The sequence below is a fragment of the Sciurus vulgaris genome, assembly GCF_902686455.1.
Source record: "Sciurus vulgaris genome assembly, chromosome: 4".
Classification (NCBI taxonomy): Eukaryota; Metazoa; Chordata; class Mammalia; order Rodentia; family Sciuridae; genus Sciurus; species Sciurus vulgaris.
In genome coordinates this window covers 25,610,531-25,637,730 of record NC_136464.1, presented here as the reverse complement: position 1 = coordinate 25,637,730, position 27,200 = coordinate 25,610,531, and the positions used below count along the sequence as shown (strand labels likewise).

The 27,200-nt window shown below is 53.0% G+C and overlaps 1 protein-coding gene across 4 annotated transcripts in view; it reads right to left on the bottom strand.

The window, feature by feature from the left end:
- Window positions 1–27,200, bottom strand: part of SH3PXD2A (SH3 and PX domains 2A) — a 224,506-nt gene that overhangs the window by 88,167 nt on the left and 109,139 nt on the right. For 3 of the 4 annotated variants that reach the window (XM_079136318.1, XM_079136315.1, XM_079136316.1), the window contains 2 exons: window positions 26,750–26,826; window positions 16,728–16,819 (listed from right to left, as the gene is read on the bottom strand). In XM_079136318.1, the coding sequence (XP_078992444.1) occupies window positions 16,728–16,819; window positions 26,750–26,826 (169 nt within the window). Of the gene's footprint in view, window positions 1–16,727; window positions 16,820–26,749; window positions 26,827–26,974; window positions 27,054–27,200 lie in introns of those variants that run through there. The other variant, XM_079136317.1, reaches the window with a different exon arrangement.

Here is a 27,200-nt window from a genome sequence, read left to right as displayed (position 1 = left end):
TAAGAGGGAGAGTGGGTGAGTTCAAACCCTGGTTTAGTCACCTATGACTCCGTGATGCAGACAGGTTACTTAACCTCTCTGTATCTTCAGTTGTAAAAGGAGAAAAACAGTTCCTGTCTGACAGAGTTGTTATAGAGATTAAGAGGGATAACACGCAAAACTTTAGAACGGCACTGGGCACACGGAGAGTACCCCAGCCAAAAGCCTGGGTTCGTAAGAAGGGCTAGATCTGGAGTGTGGATGGTTGCCACAATAAGGCAGGTGCTGACTATCCCACCCTTGTGTGAATGGACTGTGTTGTGGTTTGGATGTGAGGTGTCCCCCAAAGGCTCACGTGTGTGACAATGCAGGAAGGTTCAGAGGAGAAATGACTGGGTTGTAAGAGTCTTAACCCAATCAGTGAATTAATCCCTGATAGGATTAATTGAAGTGGTGGGGTGTGGTTGGAGGTGACTGGAGTTGGGGCGTGGCTTTGGGGTATATATTTTGTATCTGGAGAGTGACTTTCTCTCTCTTTCTCTCTGCTTCCTAATGATGCAGGCTGCTTCCCTCTCATGCTCTTCTGCCATGATGTTCTGCCTCACCTGGAGCCCCAAGAAATGGAGCTGGTCTTCTATGGACTAAGACCTCTGAAATCGTGCGTGAGCCCTTAAATGAACCTTTCCTTCTCTATAATTGTTCTGGTCAGATTCTTTTAGACACAGCAGCAAAAAAGTTGACTAAAACAGACTGTGTGAGACCCTGGCCATATCTCAGAGTGCCAAATTAAGGCCATGAGAACAAATAGGCCTGCATTCCCGCCCATGTGCATTCCAAGGAGTCCCACCCAGACGGGGACTCTGACACGCAGTCCAAGGGAGAGGATCCAGGAAGTAGGAGTGGCAGAGACACAAAGATGATTTCCTAGAGGGAAAGCAGGGCAGGGCTTGCCGGTTCAGCCCATTGCCTTGGAGTCCTGTGAGTTTCTCCCAAGGTGACCTGAGATTCCGCTTCCAATTTTGCCAGCCTACTCTTAACTCAAGGGGCTCCATGGATTTCCACGGGGCTGCATGCCAGACCCAGTGAAGGACTGGCAATAAAATGTGGTGATTGGTTTCAACTAACAAGTCCCAAGAGAGAAAGACATGGAAGGCCCTCCATGTTTGAGGTCTTCCTTATCTCTTTCCAAGTTCATTTGCTTGTCCCTCCATCTATCCATCATGCATCCTTCATCCATCATCCATCTTTCCTTCCTTCATCATCCATTCTCCATCCATGCATTCTCCATTACCATCCACCCATCCATCACCCATCCATCATCCACATCTTAACAGAGGGGTTGCTGTAGACCCATTCTTGTGCCTGAAGCAGAAGACAACAGTTTTGCTTTAAAGAGCACACTATCTAATTGAAGATATCAGACAAACATCCAGGAAACAAAACATACAAGTCACTCTGTGATTAGCTGCCCCAAAACTTGGTCATGAGAGGGACTGTGTAGGAATTCCCAGGACAGGGAGATCAGAGTGGCCTGGGGTGGTTGAGGAAGCTGCCTGGCAAAGGGAGGAGTAGAGCTAGTCCCTGGAAGAAGAGGAACATTCAGAAGTTAGAGCAGAGGCGGGAAGGCGATTGGAGGTGGAAGGGGTGGTGTGAGCCCAGGTGCCGAGGCAGGAACACAGGCCAGGAGAGCCAGGGACGCAGGCCCCACGGAGCAGGACACGCAGCTGGGGCTGTCCTCTGACTAGGAGGAACTTGCTGCGAGAAACCCTCTGGAAAGTGGTGGCACCAGCTCCCCGGCTGGGAATGAGTCCCCTCTGGTCCTGGCTTTCCTGTTGGGGAGGCAGTGCGGGGACCTGTTCAGGGGAGACAGAGGACCTCTTTGCTCTCGAGCTTCGCAGCCTCATCTGCAGAGGTGTGCCTCGTCTGTGCGGTGCGAGTCCAGCAGACAGACACCTGCTGCTGAGCACGGGCTTGGGGCTTGTTCCTGGGCTGCGGGCCCCTACTTCCCCAGCCCTGGTCTAATTTTGAGCTGGGGTTGACAAGTGGGAGCTTAGGTCAAGGGCTCCCCGATTCCCTTCAAGAGGCACAAGGAGAGGCCAGGAAGGAGGGCAGGGGCTGCTGGAGAAGGAGGGAAGGACCCAGGGATGCTGGCCTCACTGGCCCTGGTGGTGGGGTGTCTTTATAGATGAAGACACCTGAGGCCACAGGGCTGGTTGGTGGCAGAGCTGGGTGTGGCAAAGCTGGGGCTGAAGCCCAGGCCAGGCCAATGGTTCTCCCAAGGGTCTCGGCCCTCACTGATTCATCCAAGGCAACGGGAATGACAGCCAAGCCCGGGCACCTCTCTGCTGGGCCAAAAGGCGGGCTTAATGAGGCTGCCTCACAAAGGGGCAGGCGGCTGCCACGCTCCGCACAGTGGGCACTCCAAATGCAGGACAAAGTGGCTTTCAGCCAAGGGCCTGGGCGCCTGTGGAACTTGGGGATACTCCCAGGCTAGACTGGGGTCTTCCCAATGGCCTGATGACTGCTACCTGGGTGTTACGGGGAAAGGGCTCTACTGAGGGCCCCTGACGGACCCTACACCAGGCCAGCCCAGCCCGGGGGCCGTGAGACCTGAGTTCCAACAGGCAGTGTGGCCTGGGCAGTGGCAGCCCTCTCTGTGCCTCGCTTTCCCTGACTATAAAAATCAGGCATTGGGCTGGGTCCCACTGTAACAGGGACTTAGACTCTTCACTTTCACCTACAAATGTTTGATGGGGGGTTAAAAGTAGGATTAAAAACTTGTCATCTCTGCTCCATTTTGCATCTGTCTCCTCTGTTCTGAGCTTCCCTGGACTCCAGGAAGCGCAGGTCTGACTGACAAGCATCTTGTGATGAGTGGAAGTCACCCCACCCCACCTCCTAGGCTACAGCAACTTCCTATGCCCACAGGGCCCCACCTGACCAATCCTGGACAGGTGGACAGGCCTCACCTGATGAAGTCCCCGGCTCTGACAGCTGTGAAAAGCCTCCAGCTATGCAAACCCCCTAACTCTTGCCTTCGCCCTCCTTTCTTTAAAACCTCAAAGTCACTGTCAGCCCCTTGAAGATGGGACTAAGGACATGGGTCCCCTTGTCTGCCAGGTAGAACCACACTGACTAAAGTTCCTTCCTGCTTTCTACCATTACCCTTCCTGTTTGGTGTTGGGGTGAATGGCTGGACCTGACTTGTTGAATCCCCAAAGTTAGGCCTCTGGTCTAAGGCTCCGGCAATACCATCAGCTCTGGGCAACACACAGGCCTCCGTCCCTCTTGTGGCAGGAGTGGTGACCTGGCTGTGCTTCCTGCCCCTGTCCTCCTCCATCTGCGCCCTGTCCAGCTGCACCCTCTTCTTTGGGTTGACCCCAGGGCAACTATAGAGAAGTCGCTGCTGACCAGGACACCCATTCCAGACGCCTGCAGGCCAGGCCCACTGCCTCCACCCTCCACCAAGTAATGTCCGCTGAGCTTCTGTTGCCAAGGAGAAGACTCCTGAGGCCTGGAGCAACCATGAGCCCTTGGACTCTAGACTGGAAAGGAGGGGAAGGGAGGCCGTGGGCCAGATCTAGGAGCGAGTACCACTGAGTGGCTCTCCCCACCCTGAGTGGTCCTTCCTCCCAAAGGTGGGGGTGGGGAAATACATCTAGTGTCAGTATTATTATTATTATTATTTAGTGTCAGTATTATTATTATTTAGTGTATTATCATTATTATTTAGTGTCAGTATTATTATTCCTAACACTATTATTGGTAAGAGCTCTGCATTTGTCGAGGATTTTCCATTATGCCAGGTACCCAACCAAGCCCTGGACACACCTCAGTTCAGTGAGTCCTCACAACGTGCCTGTGTGCGGCTTCTCTTATCCCATTTTACGGAAGAGAAGTCCCCTGGGAGCCCCTCTCCTAGAGGGCCTGACCTGTGCAACAGGTCCCACACCCTCTCCAAGGTGGCCTGGATCTCTGTCTAGAGCACCTCCAAGGAACCTGTGTGATGGCCTCATGCTCAACCACTGTTCCCGGTATGCCAGTGAGTCTGGCCCTCCTGGGAAGAGAGACACATGGGCCTGGGCTCCTCCAGGTGGGACTTCCTGATAACCTTGGCCAGCAACGACCTCAGGTGATGACAGCCCAGTCTCCACACTCATGTTACAGAAACCCAGCTAGTGACAAAGGTCTCAGCCGGGAGCCCCAGCTGGGGTGGGGGAGGGGGTGAGGGTGGGGGCCCTCCCTGTAGCACCAACAAGTGGCCTCACTTAGTCCTGGTCCTCTTTCAGTTTACAGGGCTGTGCTGAGCACCTATTGGGTTCCAGGCCTCAAGATCACAGGTTAGAATAAAATGGGCTCGTTCCCTGCCCTTGGGGGGCAGAAGGGGAGCGCCAGAGGCAACCAAGTCAGCAAACTGATGTGCCGTTGGAGACATGCAGAGAATGGAAAATGGCTGAATGAGGAAAGGCAAGGTACGAGGAGGTGACGGGTAAAGGAGGGCCTGAACGGCAGATGGAAGAGGTGGGGGGAGCGGGAAAGGAGCCTTAAGGTGGGAGCTAGGGAGGTCGAGGGCTGAAGACCAGGCTTCCCAGGCACAGGAGACCAGGGGCTCTTGAAAGTTACCTGAAGCACATTGGAAAGCCACCAGAGCTGATCTCACAGAGGCTCTTTGGCAAGCCCCTTCTGGTGGCTGTGTGGGTACCCTGCACCCTGCACTTGGGGTAGCCCCACAGGAGTAAGCTGGTGACTGGCCTGCTGCTTCTTTCTGTCTTACTCCCGTGCTGGGGCCTTCTCCTCTCACCTCCTAAATAAACTTGAATCCTCATCCCCAGATTGACTTCTGGAGGATTCCATACCAAAACCCCTACCTCTCCTGAAATCATTTTGCATTTCAGGGGACATGAAGCATCCCCATGTGCCCAATAATATCCTTGTAGCTGGTAGGACTGGGCACAGTGCAGACTAAGGACCCACATGGGGCTGATATGTCCTCTGTCCTCGGGCTCCCAACGCAGCTGCCTGCAGTGAAGCAGTCCTCTGAGGTCCCTGACCAGGTAGACACAGGCGACCTTTACTGCTTTGGCCCCAGAATGAACCTTCCATTCTTTGGCTTGCAGATCCAGCTTCTCTAATTGGAACATGCCTTTGCCTAATGGAGTCAGAGCTGAGAAGGGCGCAGCTCCTGCTCTGGGCCAGGCAGATCAGTGGCCCTCCTACCTGTCTCTCATTCAAGTCTCCTTAAGGGCTCACCTTGGGCCTGTGGGCACTGTACAACACACCAGCCGTGGAGCTGCTCTAGGCCTGGGGGATGCTCTAGAAATTGGCTGGGAAAGTTGAGCCAGCAAGAGACTAGCCTTTGAGCTGCAATGCCCGAGGCTGGTCCGGTGCCTCTGACCTCAGGCCTGCATGGGCTGTGGAGCCTGCCCAGGTTGGACTGGATGGCATCTGGGGAACTTTGGGCCCTGAAGACTGGGACTAGAGGTGACCTCTCACTCCTGCTTCTCACTGGGACACCTCCCTAGTGATGAGAGGACAGCCTGCTCCGATGGATCCAGAAACTCTAAGCCACACAGCTGCCAGCAGGTGCTGTTTTGTGGCCTTAATTGTCTGTGCCTTTGACTTTGCCCTTCAACAACAAGTCCAGCAGGTTCCAGTCTTTCCTGGGAGCATCTTGAGAGGGAAAAACGATCGTAAGAAGCCAAACTGACAATTAGCTTCTCGTGCATTTTCTGCTAAGTAGCTGGGCTGCTGGGACACCTGCCACTCGCCTGGATACAAGTCGAGCATCTTTGTGGCTTGGTCCTTTGCTCTGTTGCGGGTGCCTACCAGCCTTTTGAGAAGCTTGGCGAGATCGAGCACTGCATTTGAGGTGTCTTTCCACCATCCTGGGAGCCTAACTACCTGGGGCCGGGTATAAAGTTCAAGGTGAGCATCCGGCTAGGCTGCTGGACTCAATAGACAGGGAAGGTGCCCACCAAAATGGGTACATGCCCCTGCCACTCTGGGACCCCACTTGAAGCTCGCCTTAGAGCTGTGCCTGTAATACCAGGCAGGCCTAGTCCCTGGGCTGTGGAGCAGTTTATGCAAGGGCCAGAGCAGCGGTCAGAACTCCTGAAGGTTGGCAACCAGAGTGGCCCATGGGTGGGGCAGGGAATCAGTACCTGCACACACACTTTGTCTTCTCAGTAGAAGCAGAGGGAGGATGCTATCGGAGCTCCTGGACACTGGAGTTTTGAAAGAATTGAAAACCTCCCTCTGGGGTCCTTTTGGGGGTGATGGAAACGTTCTGAAATTAGACTGGGGTGGCGGCTACACCGTCAGCATTGCATTCAATCACCACCGAATCTGTTGTGTACTTAACACAAGTAAACTGGAGAGTATGTAAGTCATATATTAATAAGGTTGTTTACAGAAAAAACCTCCCTCCGGCCCTAACATTGAGCCAGGCTCCACCAAAATGGCCTCTCAGTGGGAGATTGGGGCTGTGTTGCATGAGGCCAGATGCAGGCCCTCTTGATTCAGTATTCTCTGGGTGGCAAATGGGCCACATGTTAGAGGGCAGAAGGGGGATTATGGGCTCAGTCTGTGGTTTGTGGGAGGGGGACCAGTTTTTTGGATGCTTCCAGACCGAGCCTCCCTGTGTGTTCTCTTGGAGGAGACTGTACCTAATGAGGTTCTGTAGAAGTCTGGCCCCAGAGCAGGGAGCTAGGGAAAGTCTCGACCAGCAGCTGTGGGGAGCGTGGGCTGGTCCTGGGGGCACCCTGAGCTTTTCAGGGGTGTGGCTGGGCAAGAAGCCTGGATTCCCATTAAGATATCCTTACATGGAAGGCACCCTCCACCGGACCCTCAGCATTAGCAGCTCCCAGTCACCACAGCAAGTAGGGAGTCCTGATTCAATTATTTTGCCCTTTGCATAAGATGGAAGGTCTCATCTTGAACTTTGGAGCTAGCCACCATGGCGTGTTGCAGGGGCTTCTCTCTTCCTCAGCCTGGTGTGGTCCTGTTGGGTGCAGACTTGGTATTGGGCGGGTTAGGATCTGATGGCAGACTCTGACACTTACTAGCTGAGAGTAATGGGACTAATCTGAGCAACTAATTCCTCATCTTCGAAAAGGATCAAGAGCTTCACAGAAGTGTACTGATGGTTAAACAAGACAAATTATGCTTAAGCTGTGGCACACAGCTTTGGCACAGAATCACCTGAATCTGCCGGCTCTGGCCCAGGCGTGGGTAAGCTGTAACATCCACTGTTGCCAGCAGGTGGAGCCAGACACACACAAATGCCTCCAACTTGGGATGCAGCTTTACAGTGGTGTGGAACTCCAGTCAACCTCAAGACCCAAGTTACAGGGCCTGTGAGGGGGAAGGGGCTGCTTGATCTCCATGATGCTTACCCCTGACCCTCAAGGGGACCACCCAGCTGGGCTGCTGGACTCAATAGGCAGGGAAGGTGTCCATCTAAATGGGTCCATTTGTCTGCAAACGTTTCCCATTCCCACAGCTATCAGTCCCATCCAGACCCTGGCTGCTGCATGCTTGGACACTGCAATAGCCAACTAGTCCAGACAGACCATAGAACATCAGAGGAAGGAGACCCCGGAGATTCCCAGATTCTGCACCCTCACCTGATGCTGAAGTGTAGAAATGGCTAATGACTGCCTCAGGCCCATCTCTCTCAGAATACCCCTTACTCATCCTCCAGAGAGATGGTTTCTTTCCATTCTGGAGGCTTCTGGGGCCTCTGGGTCTCCCTCTGGCCTGGAGGCCCTCCTCTGCTCTCGCTTCAGTCTCAGCTTGAATGCCACGTCCTCAGGGAAGCCCCCCGCCCACCCGACTGGGCTGGCCCGCTGCTGCAGATGGCCCTGTACCCATATAACCCCCGTTTCCTTCTGCCTTCCCCACTGGATCAGCAGCTGTGATGAGCCCCCTTTTCACAAGTGAGGAAACTCGGGCTCTGGGAGTTTCAACAATTCCCCAGCCCCTCAGGGGAGAGCCAGGGTTCTAGCCAGCACCTATGATGGATGCTCTGCTTCCTCCCACAGGGGTGAGTGTGGTTCCTGCTAATGCTGTCCCTTCCCTTCTACTGCCGTTTCCCTTGGGTGGGGACTCAGCTGTGTCCACGCCCCACACCTCACAGTGATGCTCAAAAAGTGCTTGAATGACCGAGTGCCTCTTCCTGGGTGCTAACAGGAACCCTGCTCCGGGTGGCCCATGGCCCAGGTTGTAGCTCAGCTCTGCCCAGGGAACAGTTACACAGAGGGCAGCCCAGTGAGTTCAGGGGAACTAAGGCCACCTGGAACATGTCACTAGCAGAGCAGCTCTTGGGCTCAGCGAGGCTTCAGAGGACACCACGGGCCTTGCGAGTGAGGAGTGGGCGTGGGGGGGGGGCTTGGGCACCTGCAGACCACGACCACCCACCTGGGGCTGAGGTTTCAGGGAAACACAGGAGCACAAGGCTGAGAAAGTGACTGGGGGCCCAGCCTACTCCTCTATACCAGGATCCTTCCCTGAAAATCTCTCTGCCCTTGCTTGGGAGAACCGAAAACCCCGTGCCAGCCCCCAAAGCTGTAATCCTCTCTCCTTGGGGGTGGTCCTCATGGGCTTGGCTACAGGAGCAGAGCCCAGACAGACAGTTTTGAATCCACTCTCTCCAGCTTGCCGCCCAGCATGACAGCCAGACCCACAGAAGTCCTTGCTCCACAGAGCAAACGCCCCTTTCAAGTAGGATAGGCGTTTTCCTATGGGCGCCTACTTGCCACCTGGCCACCCAGGTTGAAGGGTTTACTTACATAAAATTCTTGCCCCTCTTCTCCCTGCCTCCCCTGGACCCGCAGGCTCTAGGCCCAGCTGGCTTTCTCAACCATCAGCATAAAGAAGCTATTTGTGCAGTGGCCAAAGGTGAGGGAGGAGGTTGGGGGTAGCTGGAAGGCCAGTGTGGCCCACGTCCCTGGCCAGATGAGCAGGGTGCAGAACTGTCCTGCTGACAAGGGTCTGACCAGAGCTCAGCTGAGCATGGGGTGGGCTGGTTCTCCACCCTAATTCCCAATCCACTGGTCCCTTGGGAGGGACAGGAATGTGGGATGCCTTGAGTTCCCAGTGGCCAGTGGGGTGCCTGGTAGGACGGGGTGGAGGGAGTGGCCACACCTGATAGTCAGTGCCAGCCCTGGGGAGTGCTCTGGAGGCCAAGGGCTCAGTGAGGCTGTCCCAGCTCCCACCTTCAGCTTGACCCACTTCCATTCCTCAGGTCTTTGGTGAGCAGCTACTCTGCTCCCTGGCCTGGATGGGTGCAGGAGAGGGGAAGGAAGCCCAGGCCTGTTGACTGAGCATCTGCACGGCCAGGGACTCCAGAGGCATTTTATATGCATCATCACCCTCGGAGCTCACAACGACCCTGCCAGGTGGTACTGTTGGCCCCGTGTACAGATGTGGAAACCCAGAAGTGAAGGGAAGTAATTCATTCAAGGCACAGTTGGGTGCTGACAGTTGTCTCTGCCATTAATTCAACTCAGTTTAAGATTTCAACTGAATGGTGGCCTTAAGCTTTGAGTTCACTGGCCTTCACAGCCCTGGTTCACAGTAGGTGCTCAATAAATACCTGCGGAGTGAGGGAAGGCTGCAGCAGAGACTCCCTTCCTCCAGGGTTCTCCCCTTAGCATTCCATTTGCTCCCCACCCAGGAAGAAGAAGCGGGGAGGAGGGGGACCTGACTCAGCAGCTGCTGTGTGCTCCACACATCACTTCAAGTCAACCTTAGCTGCATCTGAGCTATGACTCTGCGACTTCCAGAGAAGGAAAGGCCACGTCATCAGTGCTGCTTGCTCACTGGGGCGGACTGCACTCTAGATGTCAGCCATCAGACTCAAGCCCAGCCATCACCTGCCGTCCAGGCAGGACAGGCCTGAAAATCCACTGGGACTGAGCAAATTCTCAGTGCTGTCCCAGCTGTGCTGCCACAACTGCCTTAATGCTCTGTCTTCCTGCTGGGCCCCAAGGCCAGTGTGGCGGTCCCTTCTCTTTTGGACTCTGTTCTCAGCATCTCCCAAACGCCAATGGGGCAGGGTGAGGGGCCGTGCACACACATCTGCAGGGAGGGGGAAGTTCTAGAGTCTGACCTCTTCCCCACCCATCCCTGTCGCCACAGCCTGCCCTGCACCTCCAGGTCAGCCCTCGGCCACCTGAACCAGCCCTGGCCCAGCCTCCACCCTGGCACTCAGGCTGCAGCAGGTCTCCTCATAGGATGCCCCCCACCTTCTGCCTGCCCCTGAGTCCCAAGGGCAGGGCAGGTGCAGGGAGGTTGAGGGTGGCCTCTGCCTCCCTGGGAGTGTGGGGTTGGGCGGGGGCTTTCCCAGCAGTGCTCAGCCCCTGGCCCTGATGGCAGCTGGCCCTCTGACAGGCTGGGGCAGGAATGGCTCTATCTGGCAGGGGCCCATCGCCTCTCACCCCGGGTCCCTCTAAACATTGGGGCATTGTTCCAGGCTACAACAGAGGGTGGCTCTGTGGCTGAGGAACAAAAACCAGTTTAGCAAGGCTTTGCTCCTCATGCAATTTCAAGAATCAGAATCCTGGCTGGCATGAACAGGAAGACATGAGCTGAGGGGACAGGCCTGGGCCTGGAGCTGAGAGGGGACAGGAGGAAGCAGGACACCCTCCAGACCACCTTCCGTGCCACAGGGGCTGTGGACAGAGGCGGTCATGGCTGTGAGCTCCCAGACCGGGGCGCTGGGAGCAAGTTGGACCAGCAGACACTGGTGACAAGAGGGAGGCATGCCAGCTCAGCTTCAGTGTCCTGTCTACAATGTGGGGGTACCAAGTGCTTGTGCACCCCGACCAATGGGATTGGGCTAAAAGTAGAGACCAGCAAAGGTGAAAGGAGGCTGGGACAATAGCCCGGTGGTCACAAAGGCAGGCCTGCCACTTCAGTGGGGGATAAATGTATATGGGGGTGGGGCGGGGACACAGACAGATCCTCCTGCCACTGTGTCCCCATCCAGGCTTCCTCTGTGATGGCAGCAGACCTTGGGTGCTGGGCAGTGCTATCTTGTATCAGTGTTATTCAGGCTTTTCTTTCTTTCATTTTTTTTTGAGGGGGGGTACTGGGGAACCAACCTGGGCCTCACACATGCTAGGCAAGTGCTCTATTGCCAAGCTATGCCCCATCTTTTCTATTTTGAGATGGGGTCTTGTCAGGTTTGCCAGGCTGAAGCAGGAACTGTTATCTCCACTTTACAGATGAGGAAACTGAGGCAAGAACGGGTTGTGCCATTCACCCAGGGCAAGTAACAGAGCTGGCCTCCAAACCCAGACCTCAAACAGGGTTGAGGACACTCCAGGTTGCCCTCTGAGGGAGGCAGTTCAGTGTATAACTGCTCCATGGGCTGGCTTCGCCTAGGCACAGATCAGCAACCAAACAACACTTATGAGGTGTCAGGCCTTGGGGTGTGGATTGGACCCTGTGGTGGGGCGAGACCCAAGCAGATCCATAAGTAGACTTGGGATGGCTGGTGCCATCCTGAGGTAGCTGGTTTAGGGAGGTTTCCCTGGTCTGGCAGCTGGAGTCTGAGCGCAGAGTAGGACTCAGCCCCAGCGGCTGGGGAGGGAGATTGCTGTTGGTGGAGGAACAGCAGGGCACAGCAAGGGGGAGGAGCCAGCAGCTGGCAAGCTAAGGACCAGGGAGTGGCAGTGGGCCAGGGCACTGCAGAGATGCGAAGGCAGGCCACAGGCATGCGGGTGGGGTGGGGGACCTGGCCTGATCCTTCTCCAACAAGAATCTGCCTTCCCTTGTGGGATACAGACCTGGCTCTGAGTTCCTCGGACAGCCTTTTAGATTCATTGTTTGCCTTGGATGGGGATTTAAAATGGAACACAAAGAGGTGATTTCTGGGTCACCTGATGACCACAGTGTAGGTCCTGCCAGGCCGGTAGCTCATTTGCCACAGCAGCACCACAGGTACAGCAGCATCGGGAGGAGTCACAGCAGAGGGGCTCCCTGCTTGCGGGGGTGAACCTTGGGACTGCAGAAGCCAGGCCAGGTGATGCCTGGCCCCTCTGCCCAGGAGCCAAGCAGAGCTCTGGAGTTCAAAGAGAGCAAAACTAGGGGGCAGGGGCAGTGGAGTTGGCTCCAGGACACTGTGCTGGGCAGGGAGCCATGCACGGGGGTGAGGGGGTAGGGGCATATGAGGCGTGTCACCTTACTTGGCCAGGTTCACGCTCATTGTCAGAATAAACGCTTGGACCACCCAGAACCTGTCCTGTACTGAATTCCTCCAGCTTCAAGGACTGACAGAGGACTGTGGCCAGGCTTCCCAGACAGGCAGCCTGGGGTTCAAGGCCTTGATCCTCTCCATCTTGACTGTGTGGCCTAGGGCAGGCCCTATAACTGCCACCACCTCCATTTCCTCATCTGCTGAGCTAACTGAGAACAATAATTCCCCCTCCATGGGGTGGTCTGAAATTTAGATAATATCGTGTAGGGAACAGAGGGAGAGAGCAACGAGGCAGGCTCGTCCCTCCTGCTCTGCTCCTCCCTCCCTGTCAGGAGGCTCACACGAATGTGCACGCACACACATACACTCCCATTCATCTTCCAAGAACTCTCAAACTTCTTGTGCTCCCCTGAAATTCATGTGTGAAATCCTAATTCCAGTGAGATGGCATTTGGAGGTGATTAGCTCATGAGAGTGGGACACTCATGGAGGGGATCAGTGCCTTATAAAAGGGACCCCAGAGAGCTTGTTGCCCATCCACCATGGGAGGGGAGGTGGCTGTAGTAAAGATGGCCACCTCACCAGACACTGGATCTGTTGGTGGCTTGATCTAGGACTTCCAGCTTCCAGACTATGAGCAATGAATTTCTGTTGCTTGTAAGGCACTTGGTCTATGGTGTTCTGTTAGAGCAGCTCACATGGACTAAGACACACACCCTCCTCCAAAGGACTGAGGAGGCCCCACCAGCCCTGGCTCAGGAGGGGTGCAGCTGAGGTGATGCACAACCTTTGGAGACATGAACCGAGAGGTGGGTCAGGGCTGTGGTTAAAAGAGTAAGTCTGAGCCGAGTTTCCTGGTGCAGCCTATAATCCCAGCCATGCAATAGGCTGAGGCAAGAGGATTGCAAGTTTGAGGCCAGCCTCATTAACTTAGCAAGTTCCTCTCTCAAAATAAAAAGGCCTGGGGATGTCACACAGTGATAGAGCATCCCTAGGTTCAATACTCAGTACCAAAAAAGTCATGATGTGTAAAATCACATCATAGTCATACCTACCATGTAAGAATATAATAAGAACTGAATGACACCAGCCACTCATTCCTCTCATTCAACAGATTCTCCCTGCTGATCTGCTCTGGACCAGGACTACCCTGGGCACTGGGCATGCAGCAGTGAGCAGGGGATGTCCAGGTTCCTGTTCACCTGGAGCATGCCTTCTAGTGGGAGGGACAAACAACAAACACAGAAAATGTCAGTCTGCTCAGGCTGCTATAACAAAATACCTGACACAAGGTAATTTATTAACAACGGAAATTTACTGCTTATCCTTGGAAACTAGAAAGCCAAGATGAAGGTGCCAGCAAATTTGGTGTCCAGTGTGGGCCCATAACTCCTAGGTAGTACATTCCAGCTGTGTCCTCACATGGTGGAAGGAGCAAGAGGCTCCCTTGAACCTCTTTTATAAGGGTTGAGCCCTTGTGACTTACTCCCCAATGGCCCTACATCCTAATACTGTTGCATTGAGTATTAGGTTCCAACACTGAATTTGGGGATTCCCACACTCAGACCACAGCTGTCAGAGAACAGGTCACAAGCAAGACAGTGGCTTCTAGAAAGAAAGAGGAAGCTGGGAAGGGACAAGCAAGAACTGGGGAAGTTCAAGCAGGAAGGCAGGGCCAGCCTCACCAGGGGCTACTGGGTAAAGACTGGAAGGAGGCGTGGAGCAGGCTGAGGGGCTCTCTCATGGGGCTAGGCCAGGGGGACTCCAGTGCAAAGGCTCCAAGTCGGATTCATGGCCTTCAGGTGCGAGAGCAGCAAGGGGCCAGCGTGGCTGGAGCTGGGCAGGTGGAGGGCCACAGGTGTGATCAGAGGCAGGCAAAGACCTTGGACTCTGAATGGCAGGGGGATGTGGAACAGGAGAGGACATAATCTGACCACAGGGAGCCAGGGCACCAGACAGAGGAGATGGGGAGACGGGTCACGCATGGAGAGGTTCTGGAGGGAGAGCCCACAGGGTTTGCTGACCAGCCGGGTGGAGGGTGGGACACAGAGAAACTGGTGTAAGGGGACGCCTTGGCTTGGGGTCGGGGCTGGGTCCTGAGAAGGCTCAGCCCTGCTCTGCACACTGCAATGGTATGTGGCGGCCACTGTTCACAGTGAGAGGAGGGGGACCTGGGACTCCAAGAGCAACCTTTCTGGGGTGGCCACACGAGGAGGCAAAACCACTGTGGCTCTGTGCCACACCCATCGAGGCATCTGTGTAGAGTGTCCTTTCCGTGCTGGGCCAATGATCCTGAAGACCAGCCGCTGGCCACCACCAAGGGGCCTGGCTCTCCAAACAGAAGCTGGGAAAGGGATCAAAGCCGAGGGGCTACTGCCCTCCTCCCCACCAAGTGTGCTGCTGCAGACTTTGTCTTCCCTGTAAGATGGAAAAGGAAGAAGACATTCTCTACGCCAGCCCCACGATTTCCCAAGGGTCCCTGCAGCAGCGCACTTGAAAGAGTCCGAGCTTATCTGCAAAATTCCAATTAAATCCACAGGCTTTGATAATTTGATAAGCCACTCCACAGTCGCCCTGGAGTCAAAATATGCTGTTACTGGATCTGTGTTTACATTTCAGGGGCTGCACAGTGGCCTGGGAAGGTGCGAGCGTCCCCAGGAGGGAGGTGGGCAGGCCCTTGGCTGATATATGGTCAGCCTGTCAGCCCAGGGTCATGTACAGGCTGGGCTCCTGCAGAGCAAGCACTCTCTGGAGCACAGGTCTCTCTGGACAGGTCCCGGAGGCAGAATGCAGACAGGGCCGGGCCAGGGGAGGAGCAGCCCTTCCCATCTGTCTCCCACAGCCCACTTTTTGAGCTTCAGGTCTGGAGGGATTCCTGTTCTTAGGCCCATCTCTTTCCAGACAGATGATGGACTGGCCCTGATGGCAGATACCACGTCAAGAAAGAGGCAGCTAACTCCTATTGCCAGGATGACTTGGAGGTCGAATGCTTTCCACCCTGGCCCTGCAAAAGCCAGGCTGTGTTCTGTGGGGTGGAGCGCACACTGGGCCACAGTCCATTCTGTCCCCCAGGCTTCTCAGACAACAGTATGGAGCATTTACCTGTGCCAGCAGCACTGGCTGGGTTATCTCAGTGAACCCTCTCACCCAGCCGAAGCATTCTGCATCATCTCACGTTAGGAATGGGAGGACAGATGCAGAGAGGCTGTGCAAATGGTCAAAGATCTCAGAGCCCTAAGCAGGACCTGAACTCTGAGCCCGGCCCATACAAGCCATGCCCCCCTGACCCAGTAACACACAACTCAGGGGCTGTGATGGGGTTTCCACTCTTCCTTGAGGGCCTTCCAGAGTTGGGCAAAAGACCAGCAGCCTTCTGCCAAGTAGGGCCACAGTGAAACAGGGCCCATTGATTTAGCTTCCTGGCGGACAGCAGGGTGGAGGCGAGGTCTGAGTCTGGGTGGACTGCTTCTGTGGCCACACACCTGCTGCTTCAACCACCAGCTCTCCCTTCCCACCCTCCCTCTGCCTCTCCCTCACCTACCCTTGTACCTTAAGATTTCAGAGGAACAGGTGTGGAATGAGGTGATCAATGAGTGTCCCCAGCCCTCTCTCCTACCCAACACTCTTCCCTGGCTACCTTCTTGGACCCACTAGTTTCTGAGTGGAAACTGGATTTTTCTTTCTATTGAAAACCTATGCTGGGAACTGTAGGTGAGGAATATGCCCTGAGGAAAGAGGTGGCCATCAGGATGGACTTTAGTCAGGTAAGTGGGAACCCAGCATGATGAGGTACACCATCTTGACTGCCAGGCCCAGGGCATCCCGACTCCAGAGAGTTCCCTATTTCTCTCCAAACAAGGAAACATGGTTCCCAGGCCACTGGAAACCAGAGACTTGAGTGCATGTCTCATGGCTATCACATACCCAACCAACGGGATGACTTCGGGAAAACCAGCTGAACTCACTAGGCCACAGTTTTCAACTCTGTCAACAGGACTACTAATGTCAGTCATAATATGCTACAGCTAAAAGCAATCTCGGAAGTTCTTCATTATATTTTACGATCCATACACAATCTGTGGCATTGCCTAGACTGCTGAGTTCTTCAGCAGGCGGGTTTTCCTTCTGGGCAGAATGTGTGGCCTGTGTCTGCCTTTCAGCTGGGAAGACTGTAACCTTAACAGTTATGAGCAATGACTGCTAACCCTGAATGGCAACTGAACAGCACGACCATCACATTCTCTGCTATTTCGTTTGCTCCTTATAATAAGCCTGTGAGCTAGAAAGAGTTTTAGGAACACCTGCTCTCCAAATGTAGACACACTCGCACTTTCCAGCACAAGGACGAAGGGACATTAGGAGCAATTTTTGGCAAAAAGGAGCCTTAGGAATAAACAATCTCTTGTTCCTTGGCACGTCATTCCTTAGCATGGTTTGCATTGCTAGCTTCTCCTCAATTGTGTTCCCACATCCTCAGCCTCCTGGGCTGGTCTCTGCTTTGGCTCAACCTCCCAACTGCACAGGAGAGGACTGAAGAGTCACTCACTCTTTTGGGGGGTTGACATCCTCAGGTCGGGCCTCGAAGAACCGAAAGACTTCATCACACTGCGAAATGTGGGGAGGGAGCCGGACAAGCGCCTGCGGAGACAGGAGGGAAGACAGGTGTCAGGTGTGATGAATCCGGGGACAGGAAAAACCAAAGTGCCAACATGGGCCAACAGTGATGGGAAGGCTCAAGTACTGTGCCATGGAAGACAAGTCACCCAGCTGGCCACTCACCCAACAGACAACTAACTAATGACTTAACCAGCCAACGAAAGAAGCAATTATCCATTCACCCATCCATCCCTCCATCCATCCATCCCTCCATCCATCCATCCATCCATTCATCCATCCATCACAACTAAAAATCCAACTAACCAGCCAACTAATCAATTAAATAACCACCCAATTACTCTATGAACTAACCAGACAATAAAAAACATAATCAGTTAACCAACCAACCATCCAACCAGCTGAGCAATTAAACAGCCACCCAATTAAACACAATGACATTGAACCCTAGGTCTCAGGGCCCTCGGGGACTGGTCATTCTGCATGAACCCTGGAGGAATTTCCTCCTGCTCATAGAATAAGTCTGAGATCCTAAGCCAACAATGTGAGGTCTCATCCTAGCAGGTTAATCTCCCACGAGCCCCTCTCCAGCTGCAGCAGACAGTCACGTTCTCTGAACATTGATGGCACAAGTCATTATTTATTGCCAAGTGGATAAGTGCTTCTGAAGACAACAGGGAGCCATGATGGAGTTTGATAGAACCTAAGCTGATGTGGGCCTTTCAGGAAGGACTCTGCTCTGAAGGCTAGGAAAGAATGAACTGCTCAGGGTGGGCAGGGGGTTCAGGTGTGGTGGTTCCAGAGCTGGATGAAGGTTGATGTGGCCTGGGCACACAGGGCAAAGGAGAGCAGGTGTGGGCGCTGATCTAGCAGGGCCCACTGGGCCACACTGGGCATGCCTGGAAGAACGGTGCCTGGTGGTAGGGTGGAAAGGCTTTCTAGGAGAATGGACTGGCCTCGGCTGGTGGGGTTTGGAGAAGCAGAGAGGAGAGGAGTGGGTTTCCCATGGCAGCAACAGTAAAGGCAAGGGTGTGGCCAGTGTGAGCCAGTCATCCAGGAGGGTGAGCCTGCTGCTGGTGTGAGGGGCCAGCGTGGGTAGGCAGTCTGAGGTCGTGCTGCCCTCTGGCATGTGCTCTGCACCTGCAGCAGCCTGGCAAACCCAAAAGCAGGGTGTGGGGTGAGGCCTTGCTTCCTGAGCTCCTTCCTCCATTCAGTGTGGAAGGAAATACTGGGGCAAGGAAGGATCCCTTGGGCCAAACGGACAGGAGAGGTCACTGCCAAAGGAGACTTCAGGGATGTGTACATGGGAATCCAGGGCTGGAAGCAGTAAAAGAAAGAAAAACTTGGACCAGAGTCAAGGAACACAGGAGTATGAAGAACTGTTGATAGTGAGCCTCCAGGAAGGACCCTGTCACAGGCCTGTGCCTCCCTGGACCCCACACCAGGAGGGGCTTCAAATTCAATGTCCCGCTCTGTGCCAAGCCTGGTGGGCCTCCCTGTGTGGCCATCTCATGATGGCTCCGTGAGAGTGAGATTCCCATCCCTGTGTTGGGTTGCATGGGTGGAACTGAGAAAGGGGAAGCCGGGGGTCCCTTCTTCCAGAGCTGCTCTTCTCCAGCCGGTAGATGAGGAACCAGAGGCTCAGAGGGGCCACTGGCCTATCCTCAGGCTCCCAGGGAGGATAGAAAGACCACGCAAGTGTTAAGCTCCATGCAGGCGGGGACTAAAGTCTGTTCTGTCGATTATGACCAGGTCCTAGCAGAGTGTCTGCCACTGAGCAAGCACTCAGTGAACACTGTTTAATGAATGAAAGCGACGGATAAATGAGCAGGGCTTTGGTGTATGAAGCCAGATGTCCCATAGCAGTGGGACTTGATGATGAAGCAAAAATAAATAAATGAGACGGAACATGTGTGGTCTTGGGTTGCATGGGCGGAACTGAGAAAGGGGAAGCCGGGGGTCCCTTCTTCCAGAGCTGCTCTTCTCCAGCTGGTCATCGTGCGCTGTCTACCTGGAGGGCCCTCAGTGCCAAACTCACTCTCAGGCAAGATGTGCAAGAAGTGGCAAGGCCAGACCTTACAGGTTGGCGGGCAGCTCCCCAGACGTTCCTTCTAGAGCCCATGGCTTTCCAACAGCCAGGAAATAGAAAAGGAGAGAAATGAACTACCATGTGCCATGTTCCACTCATCTGACCACAGTGAGGGCTTTCAGCGAGTGCAGGACATGGGGCTGTCCCTGCTGTTACAGGGACAAGGGAGAGCATGGCTAAAGACGTGATGCTACATTTTGTCCTGGAGATCCACCTGTATGGTGGGGACACCGAGGCCGTCGGGAGCATGAAGTTATAAATGAGTGAAGTGTCAGAATCGAAGTCCCTTGCTCAGAATGTAGGGTGGGTGGACCCTGCCCCCAAGGTGGGCATCTAACATGCAGGCTATTTCCTTTTTCTCTACCAGGAAGAGTAGAAAGAAAAGAAAAACCGAGGGAGACAGATGGACATAGAGAAGGAGGGACAAAGAGAATGTGTGAGAGAGAGGGAAGTCAGGCACGGGAGGGCAACAGACCCCAGGAGGGACTTAAGGGCTGGGACAGGCAGGAGGAGTGGGGAAACCATCGCCAGCTATCTGGGCTGTGTGTAGGACAGGACCTCAGCTCCCAAAGGCAGAGGGAGGGACGCAGGGCAGGAGAGGGCAGGCTTGGGCTGGCCTGCAGCCCCGCATGGCCATGAACAGAGGGCTCTTCATGCCTGCAGAGAGCAGCATTTGGGGGCAGAGGACGGGCGTGTGGGCTGTGAGGGCCTCAGACAAAGGAGCCTTTGGGTGGACCGACTGTGGCATCTTTAAGAGGGAGCCCTGCACAGAGAGCTGGAGGGTCTGTCCTGATTTCAGGCTGAAGAGAGGCCTTTGGGCCACAGCAGCTTCCTTCAGAGCTGCTGTCAAAGCCCAGTTCTGGCCAAAACCATTTGGCAGGAGAGGTTGGCGTTGAGCAGTTTCCTGGGGCTGTGCCGGCAACCACAGCCAAGGCCGGGAGACCTCATACTCAGGCATTCAGAGAAGAGCAGGCTGAGGCGCTGGACACTTGGGCATTTCAGGAGTGCCACCTCTGGCCTGGAGCTGAGGTCCTGCCAGCAGAAATTCACCATGTATGCTCTGTGGGGGGTCTTGCCTCCAGACAAAGTCTTGGGTCCTGGCTCTACCATTCCTGGGCTGTGTGATGCCAGATGTGTTACCTGCCTTCTCTGACTTTAGCATAACAGATTCAGTAAGGAACTTACCTGTTAGGAGGTTAAGTGAGATGAAGAAAAGGAAGAGCTCGGCACAATGCCTGGTACTAAGTAAACCCTGGCTAAATATCCGTTGTTATGACTTTATTGTCACCACCATTCTTTGGGTGAAAAGAGTGACGTGCATGGGAATGGGAATCAGAGACCTCAATTCCTGCTCCAATTCTGCAGTTATCGATCTGCTATGAGACCCTGGGCAGCTCACCTCACCTCTCCGGTTGTCATTTCTTTCAGGTTAAAACAGAGCAGCTCTGGATTTCAAAGTACACCTCACGGAACAACTGCTGGGTGAGGGATAATGAGTTCCAGGGGCACGTGTGCAATGTGGGGTGCCTTGAAGCTCCACCCCTGTGCCCACCACCATCCTGGCCTTGGAGATCACCGTTTTCATTAGCATGGCAAAGTCTCTGAGAAGTCCTGTAGGAACTTTGTTTAGGCCACTGTTCAATAATAACATCAACATCCTGGGGACTAATTTAATCTGCGTATTAATGCTAAGAGTTTTTCTCTTCTTTCTTTCTTTTCTCTTTTTTCTTTTTTTTTCTTCTTTCTTTTTTTCTTTTGGTAGTGCTGGAGATAATTCCAGCACTACCAAAAAAAAAAAAATTATAAAAGAAACTCAGGCCCAAAGAGTTTAGTTCCCCAAGGTCACACTGTAAGTATCAAATTTTGTATGAAGTATCTGAATTCAGGCCACCTGCTCTGCTGATACATTGCTCTCTCTTTCTCTCTCTCTTTTTTTTGGTACTGGAAATTGAAACCAGAGAGCTTTAACCCCTGAACCACATATCCCCAGCCCTTTTTACTTTTTATTTTGAGACAGGGTCTCACTAAATGCTTGGGGCCTCGCTAAGTTACTGAGGCTGGCTTTAAACTTGCGATCCTCCTATCTCAGCCTCCCAAGCCCCTGGGATTCCAGGCATGCACCACGGTGTCCAGCTGATACACTGTTCTCTGCTGCCTCCAATATTACTCACGGGCATCTGACTGTGGACCTGAAACTGCTCCTGGTGACACCCCAGGGAACACAGCTGGGGCAAACCCAATTAGACACATTCTGAAGGTCCTTCCAGATCTAACAGGCAATGGCACCGTTATCCGTGAGTTCATCTGTCTGATCTCTCAATCAGTCTGAACGGTTCTAATAGGGCTCCGACTCAGGTGATCAGAGGGCCCCAAAAGTCATAGGTTGCAGAAGGACTGGAATGAGCCTGACCTCACACCGTCAGCTGCAGGGCCCTGTGGGGCTGCTAAGCATGTGTGACCCTGTGGGATGTCAGCTGAGCTAACCCCAGTGCCTTCCAGTCCTGCCATTCTGAGAACTGGGCTGGGGAGGTGGCTGATAGCAGGTTGGGAGAAATGGGAAGTGCCGTGGGTAGTGGGTGCCTAGGTTGGGTGGACTGATAAAAAGGCACCAAAGGCCTATCCAGGTCTGGCTGCCAGCTAGTTTTGCTGGTACCCCCCTTCCCAGTCCTAAACTGCCCTAGTCTGTAGTTCCTGCTCCCCCAAAACCATTTTCCTTAGCAGCAGGTATCATCAGGTCCATCATGGTACAGGTTTGGATGGCAAAGATGGGGGCTGCCTGATGTGTTTCGAGTCTCTGCACAGATTGGAAATGCAAGTGGCATGGGAAGAGGCCTGGTTGATGGCTCAGCCCTCTGCTTCTTGCAGAACATCCCTCCTTGAAGCTCAGCCCTCCAGGTAATACCTGTCCCAGGGCAAAAGGCAAAGTTTTGCATTTGGCAAAATTACCATGGGTGTCCTGCTCTTTACACAAGATGAAGCATCTCCCTCTTTCTAGAAGTGACAGTTCTAATCAACAGAAGTCTTACAGGTAAAAGGCAGACTGCCATGCTGTGGGGTGAGGTGCCACTCAGGGAGGCTGGAGTCCTGCTCGTGTGGCCTCCCCTACCCCAAGCCTTGGGGCTGCCTCTGACCTGCCCTGGCTGTTCTTCCCAGATCTCCACCTGGAAAGCTGGGGCTTCATGAAACTTCTGTAAACCATAGTATTTCAAACGCAAAAGTATCTTTTTGGAAGACCTAGCAGCCCCTCCTTTTGAAATGTCAATCGAATCTATTTCTTGGTAGCAGTTTAAGCTGTTTCCCACGGGATCCCAGGACACTGGGGCCTGGAGGATATGTCTTCCTCTGAGCAAGTTTCTCTCCTGTGACCTTTTCATCTTGTCAGCAGATGCTGGCACTGGGGGCCAGCCCCCCTGCTTGCTAGTGAAGACAGGAGGATAACAGATGTGGCCCCCGAGGAGCTCCTTATCTGGGAAGATGGTCAAGTGGAAATCATGGTCCTGCAGAGGACAAATGTGCAGAGCAGAGCCATGCAGGGTGTCTTCTGGGTGCAGAACAGCAGAGTGGCCAGCTTCCCTGGGAGACTGGGAGACACAAAGCACTTCTGAGGGGCCACTATGGAAGCTGCATGTGTCCCTAGGAGGCAAACTAGCTCAGGCCAAGGGGCAGAGGGCTGGCTAGCTGGAAACAGCCTCCTCAAGTCTGGCTGACTGGACTGCAGTGTGCGGGAGAGGCAGGAGCTGGGGCCTGAGCAGCTCTTGGAAGCTGCTCACAGAGGGCCTGGATGAGACACTCAGCCAGGACTCCTCCCAGGGCCTCTAAGGAGAACAGGGACTTGATCAGCTTTCTCCTAGGCTAGAAGCGCCTTTCCTGGGTTTGTCAGGGAGATGGAGATATTCTCCTGACCAGGAGGAGGAGACCATGTAGGAGGCTTAGATGGGCAGTTCATGGAGGATGTGTCAGACTCTGAGCAATTTTCTCTCCTGTGACCTTTTCATCCTGTCACCTGCACCATGATGGGTCTGATGATACCTGATGCTGAGAAAACGGTTTTGGGGGGCAGGAACTACAGACATCAGGGCAGTTTAGGACTGGGAAGGGGGGCACTGGCACAACTAGTTAACAGCCAAACCTGGACGGCTCTCCGGTGTCTCTTTAGCATTCTGCCCAACCTAGAAATCCTCCCCACCATGCCTCAGCCTCTCCCACTAGCAGCACTCCTGGCCTGGGCCCTCCCTCAGAAAAAGGACCACAAGCTCCCGCAGGGGACAGCCCATGATGGGCCGTGGAGGAAAAATCCCACAGTAGAAGGGAGAACATTTGGGACTAGGATTCACCAGTATGTAACAGCCTCAGTTTCCAATCTGGGAAGCGGGGATAAAGTGAGTCTGGGAGATGCAGGGCAGGGCCAGGAAATCTGTGACCTTCAGTGCTGACCTCTTGGTGGGCTCTGACTTCCTGTTCCCCACCCTCAAAGCACCCATCCTTCATCCCTGAAATCAAGTGTGTTGTGGATAAAGGAATAATAGAAATAAACTCAGCTACTGGGGCAGCAAAAAAGTTATAGTCACACACACCAGGTAATGCAGATTTGTATAAATGTCACCAGTATGTCAAAGGTGAGTTGACCATTCTTGAACATGCTCCCTCACACACATATTTTCCACTGGGATACTTATTTTATTCCCTGGACAAACACAGCAAACCTGCGTTTTCCCTGAAGGAACAAGGTAAATGGAGTCACAGACAAAATTGTTAGTCTGAGCTCCTATATAGCTCAAACTTTGTTAGTTAGATGAAAGTCTTCAACTTGTTACGGCCCCAGAAATAGTAACCGTACAACCAAGTTGCCCATTAAATTAATTTATGGAGTTAAAGAAATGCTTTTGGAACCTCTCTTGATAGACATCTTGGCCCTTAAGTGCCACATAAAGCAATCACCAGGTTGGCGCTTGGTAAATTTTCCATGATGCCCAACCAATCTGCTTCATATATGTTCAAAATCAACACTGAGATTTGGGCTGTGAAATCACCCTTACAGGAGGGACTAGCTGGCTGGTGAGGGCAGAGAGCCCAAGCTTAGGGAGTTCCTCTGCGTGGTCAGACTTTCCACATCTGCACGCAACATATGTAGAGCCAGGCTCATAATTTTGGGTGCATTTGATTCTCCACCAAATTCCAGACTCTGAGCCCACATAGTCTTACAGGCCCAAGAAAGAAGATGCTCACCAGCCACGCAGAGCTGGATATGCAGGGAATCGGAAATAAGGACTCTAGAGGCTCCAGGCAGTGTGCATCTAAGGACAAGGGAAGGCTGACATGGAATACACTGCATGGCACTGGCCGTGAAGTTGGTTGTGGTGGGCAGTAAAGCTCAGTGGTCATAGACTGGACCATCTGGTGGCAGAGTTGTGAAAGGCAGCCCTGGGTGGCAATGACCATGGACTGCTGCTGGCTTCTCCCCACTGTCCCAGGTCAGGGGTTTCTCAGACAATCAGACCACAGATCCCAGCTTCATAGTTCAGCAGAATTAAAGGTCAGTCTGCCCTGTCCCCGCTCCACGGCATTCTCAGAGTGAATTACTGCCTGTGAGATGGCTGTCTGCTTGGCAAATGCCTGACACTGTTCATGGTCTGGCTCAGAGCAGTTCTCAACTGTGCTAATCAGGTTAGGCGGCCCCTCCACTTGCAGACCCCACTTGGATGGCTCCCCAGCCACCAGCAGCCCAATGGAGCCCCAGACGCCCCCTGAACCAGGAGTCCCATTCAAAGCCTGATCCCAAGAGATAAGATGCTATCTGTTTCCTCCTCTGGCTGATCCAGGAGACACATTTCCACAGAGCCCAACTGCAGAGGCCTCCGGCACCCCAGCTCAGGAAGGCTGAGACTGATTTGAGCCATAAATCCCAGCTGGAAAAGGCTCCTCCTGCCCTTTGCCCCTCCTCCCTTAGCTTTGCCCACTTAACTTCCTGGGAAAGGAATAAAGAGAAATAAAAGCTCAGGCCGAGGCATCAATTAACCAGAAACAGTGAATGCTCTCTAAAGAGAAAAATGAATATTGATCTGAAGAAGAGGGAATCTAGCTCAAGGAATTCACCCTCTGGGCATCCTTTTAAGACAAGGTAGAACACATGACCCAAGTCTAATCTGCACAAAATTCAAACTCTGGTTTCATGGAGACTGTTTGGGAGCACTTGTCTTCCTAGAGGCTTGGGAATGACAGTTAATACATTTACCAACTTGGTTCTTATTTAAACATTTATTGCCAGGCATAATGATTTAGAATTATAAAATGTTAGAGCGGAAGGGGACCTTACGGGTATCAGCTCTACATAAGGACAAGGCATTTCCGGAGTCATAAGATGGCATGCTGTACATCTTTCCCCTCAACCCTGTGAGACAGGATCTCTATCTCCATTTTCAAATGAGGAAACTGGGGCTACGAAGAGATAAAGTAACTTGCGCCAGGTCACGCGGCTTATGAACTGGGCCCTGGGATTTGACTCCAGCTCTTCTCACTCTAGTGACCACATTGGAACAAAACGTTATGCCTTCCTGATAGTTTTGTGTCGAATTCCACAAGATAGAATTGTTTCTGTTAAAGCCAACAGCAGGAGTAACAGTACTTAATGCTTGCTTTTTATTGGTTTGTTTTTAGTTGCTTTTCTTCAGTGTTTTTTTTTTTTTTTTTCACTGATGGGGCTCAAGGGCCCTGCACAGGCTGGGCTGGGCAAGTGTTCTACCACTGAGCTACATCCCAGCCCTATATTTGCTTTTATTTTCTTCCCTTTTGCAGTACTAGGAATTAAACCCAGGGGTGCTCTACCACTGAGCTAGGTCCCCAGCCTTTTTAATTTTATTTTGAGTCAGGGTCTCACTAAATTTCTCAGGCTAGCTTTGAACTTGTGATCTTCCTGCCTCAGCCTTCCAAGTTGCAAGGATTACAGGTGTGTTATATCATGCCTAGCCCTTTATTTGCTTTTATTAAAGTTTTTATTTGCTTGTTTATTTAATACAAATGCTAGTGTCTTATAATAACAAAATCATCTACTAAAAGCTTCCTCTGAGCTAGACATTAGGCTGGTGACTGATGCTTGTCAGCTCATTCCATTTCCATGGTCACCCTCTCTGCAAGAGGGACAATTCTCCTCCCTACTGATGAGGAAACTGAGGCTCAAGAAGTTAAGTAACTTGCCCAAGTTCACAAAGTTAGTCAGGGGTTTGAACTCAGGCGGTTTGGCCATCCAGAGGCCATGTGCCAAGGACAAGAAGTGCAGCCTCCTCACTGTAGGGGTCCTAGGCTCTAGTCAAAGCCGAAGGACAAAAGGGCTCTGGTTCACGACATTGCTGTCACTCTCCTGCCTACTCATTGGTAATTGGTTGCTCTAGTTATGCGTATATTCATGCATGTGTGTACGTGTGTGTGTGAGACAAAAAGAGAGTTTTTGCATCTATAAAGATGTGTATATGCACATTTGCATCTATCAAAATTTATGTGACTAAACAAGTGTGTATTCCACATGCCACCAAACTCAGAGCTGACTCCAACAACATCCCAAAAGGAATTAAAAAAAAAACAAAAAAACAAAAAAAAAAAAAACTGTCTGTGTCCAGTAAAATGCCCCCACACAAATCCCTTCAGCAGGAGCCCCTCACATAGATCCCAAGCCAGTAGAAGTGATTTAAAACAGCACTTTGTAAACACAGATGTGTTCTGAAAGGAGAGTGACCACTCCCTGTGGGACACCCACTTCCATCCTACTGGCCAAGCAAAGCCAGGCCTCAGGAGTGTTTGTACAGACAGCCTTCCTTCACAGACAGACAGCCCCTTAGGCAGAGGGTCCACCCCACTCCCAGACACACCCTTACCCGGCAGTATTCATCGATGGGCTTCAGTCTCTTCACAGCTACGTCCCGAATGTGGCTTCTCCGGAAGAGGATCTTGCCTAGAAGAGAGATGCTCATGAGCCGGAGATTCTGGCTTACACTATCATAGGATCTTCTCGTTCCCCTCCCCACTGGCTTCTCAGCATCTCAGCTAGCCACCATCTGCTACCACCTCTGCCAACTGTCAAGGAAATGAGGAGTGGTCACCTCTCCCGGGGGGCAGGAGGCGACCAAGGCTGAGAGCCCAGGGCCTCTCCCTGGAGGCTGCCATCTTGGGATTCTATGAACAACTCGGTCAAGTCATCTTTACTGTGTCTAATGGTAGGATCAATGCCTGACATGGGTGTGGCTCTTAAATGACCTCACAAATAAATATAAAGTATGGCCCAACCCACATGCTGTTTTGTTTTCAGACCCATCCCTCCTTGAGAAA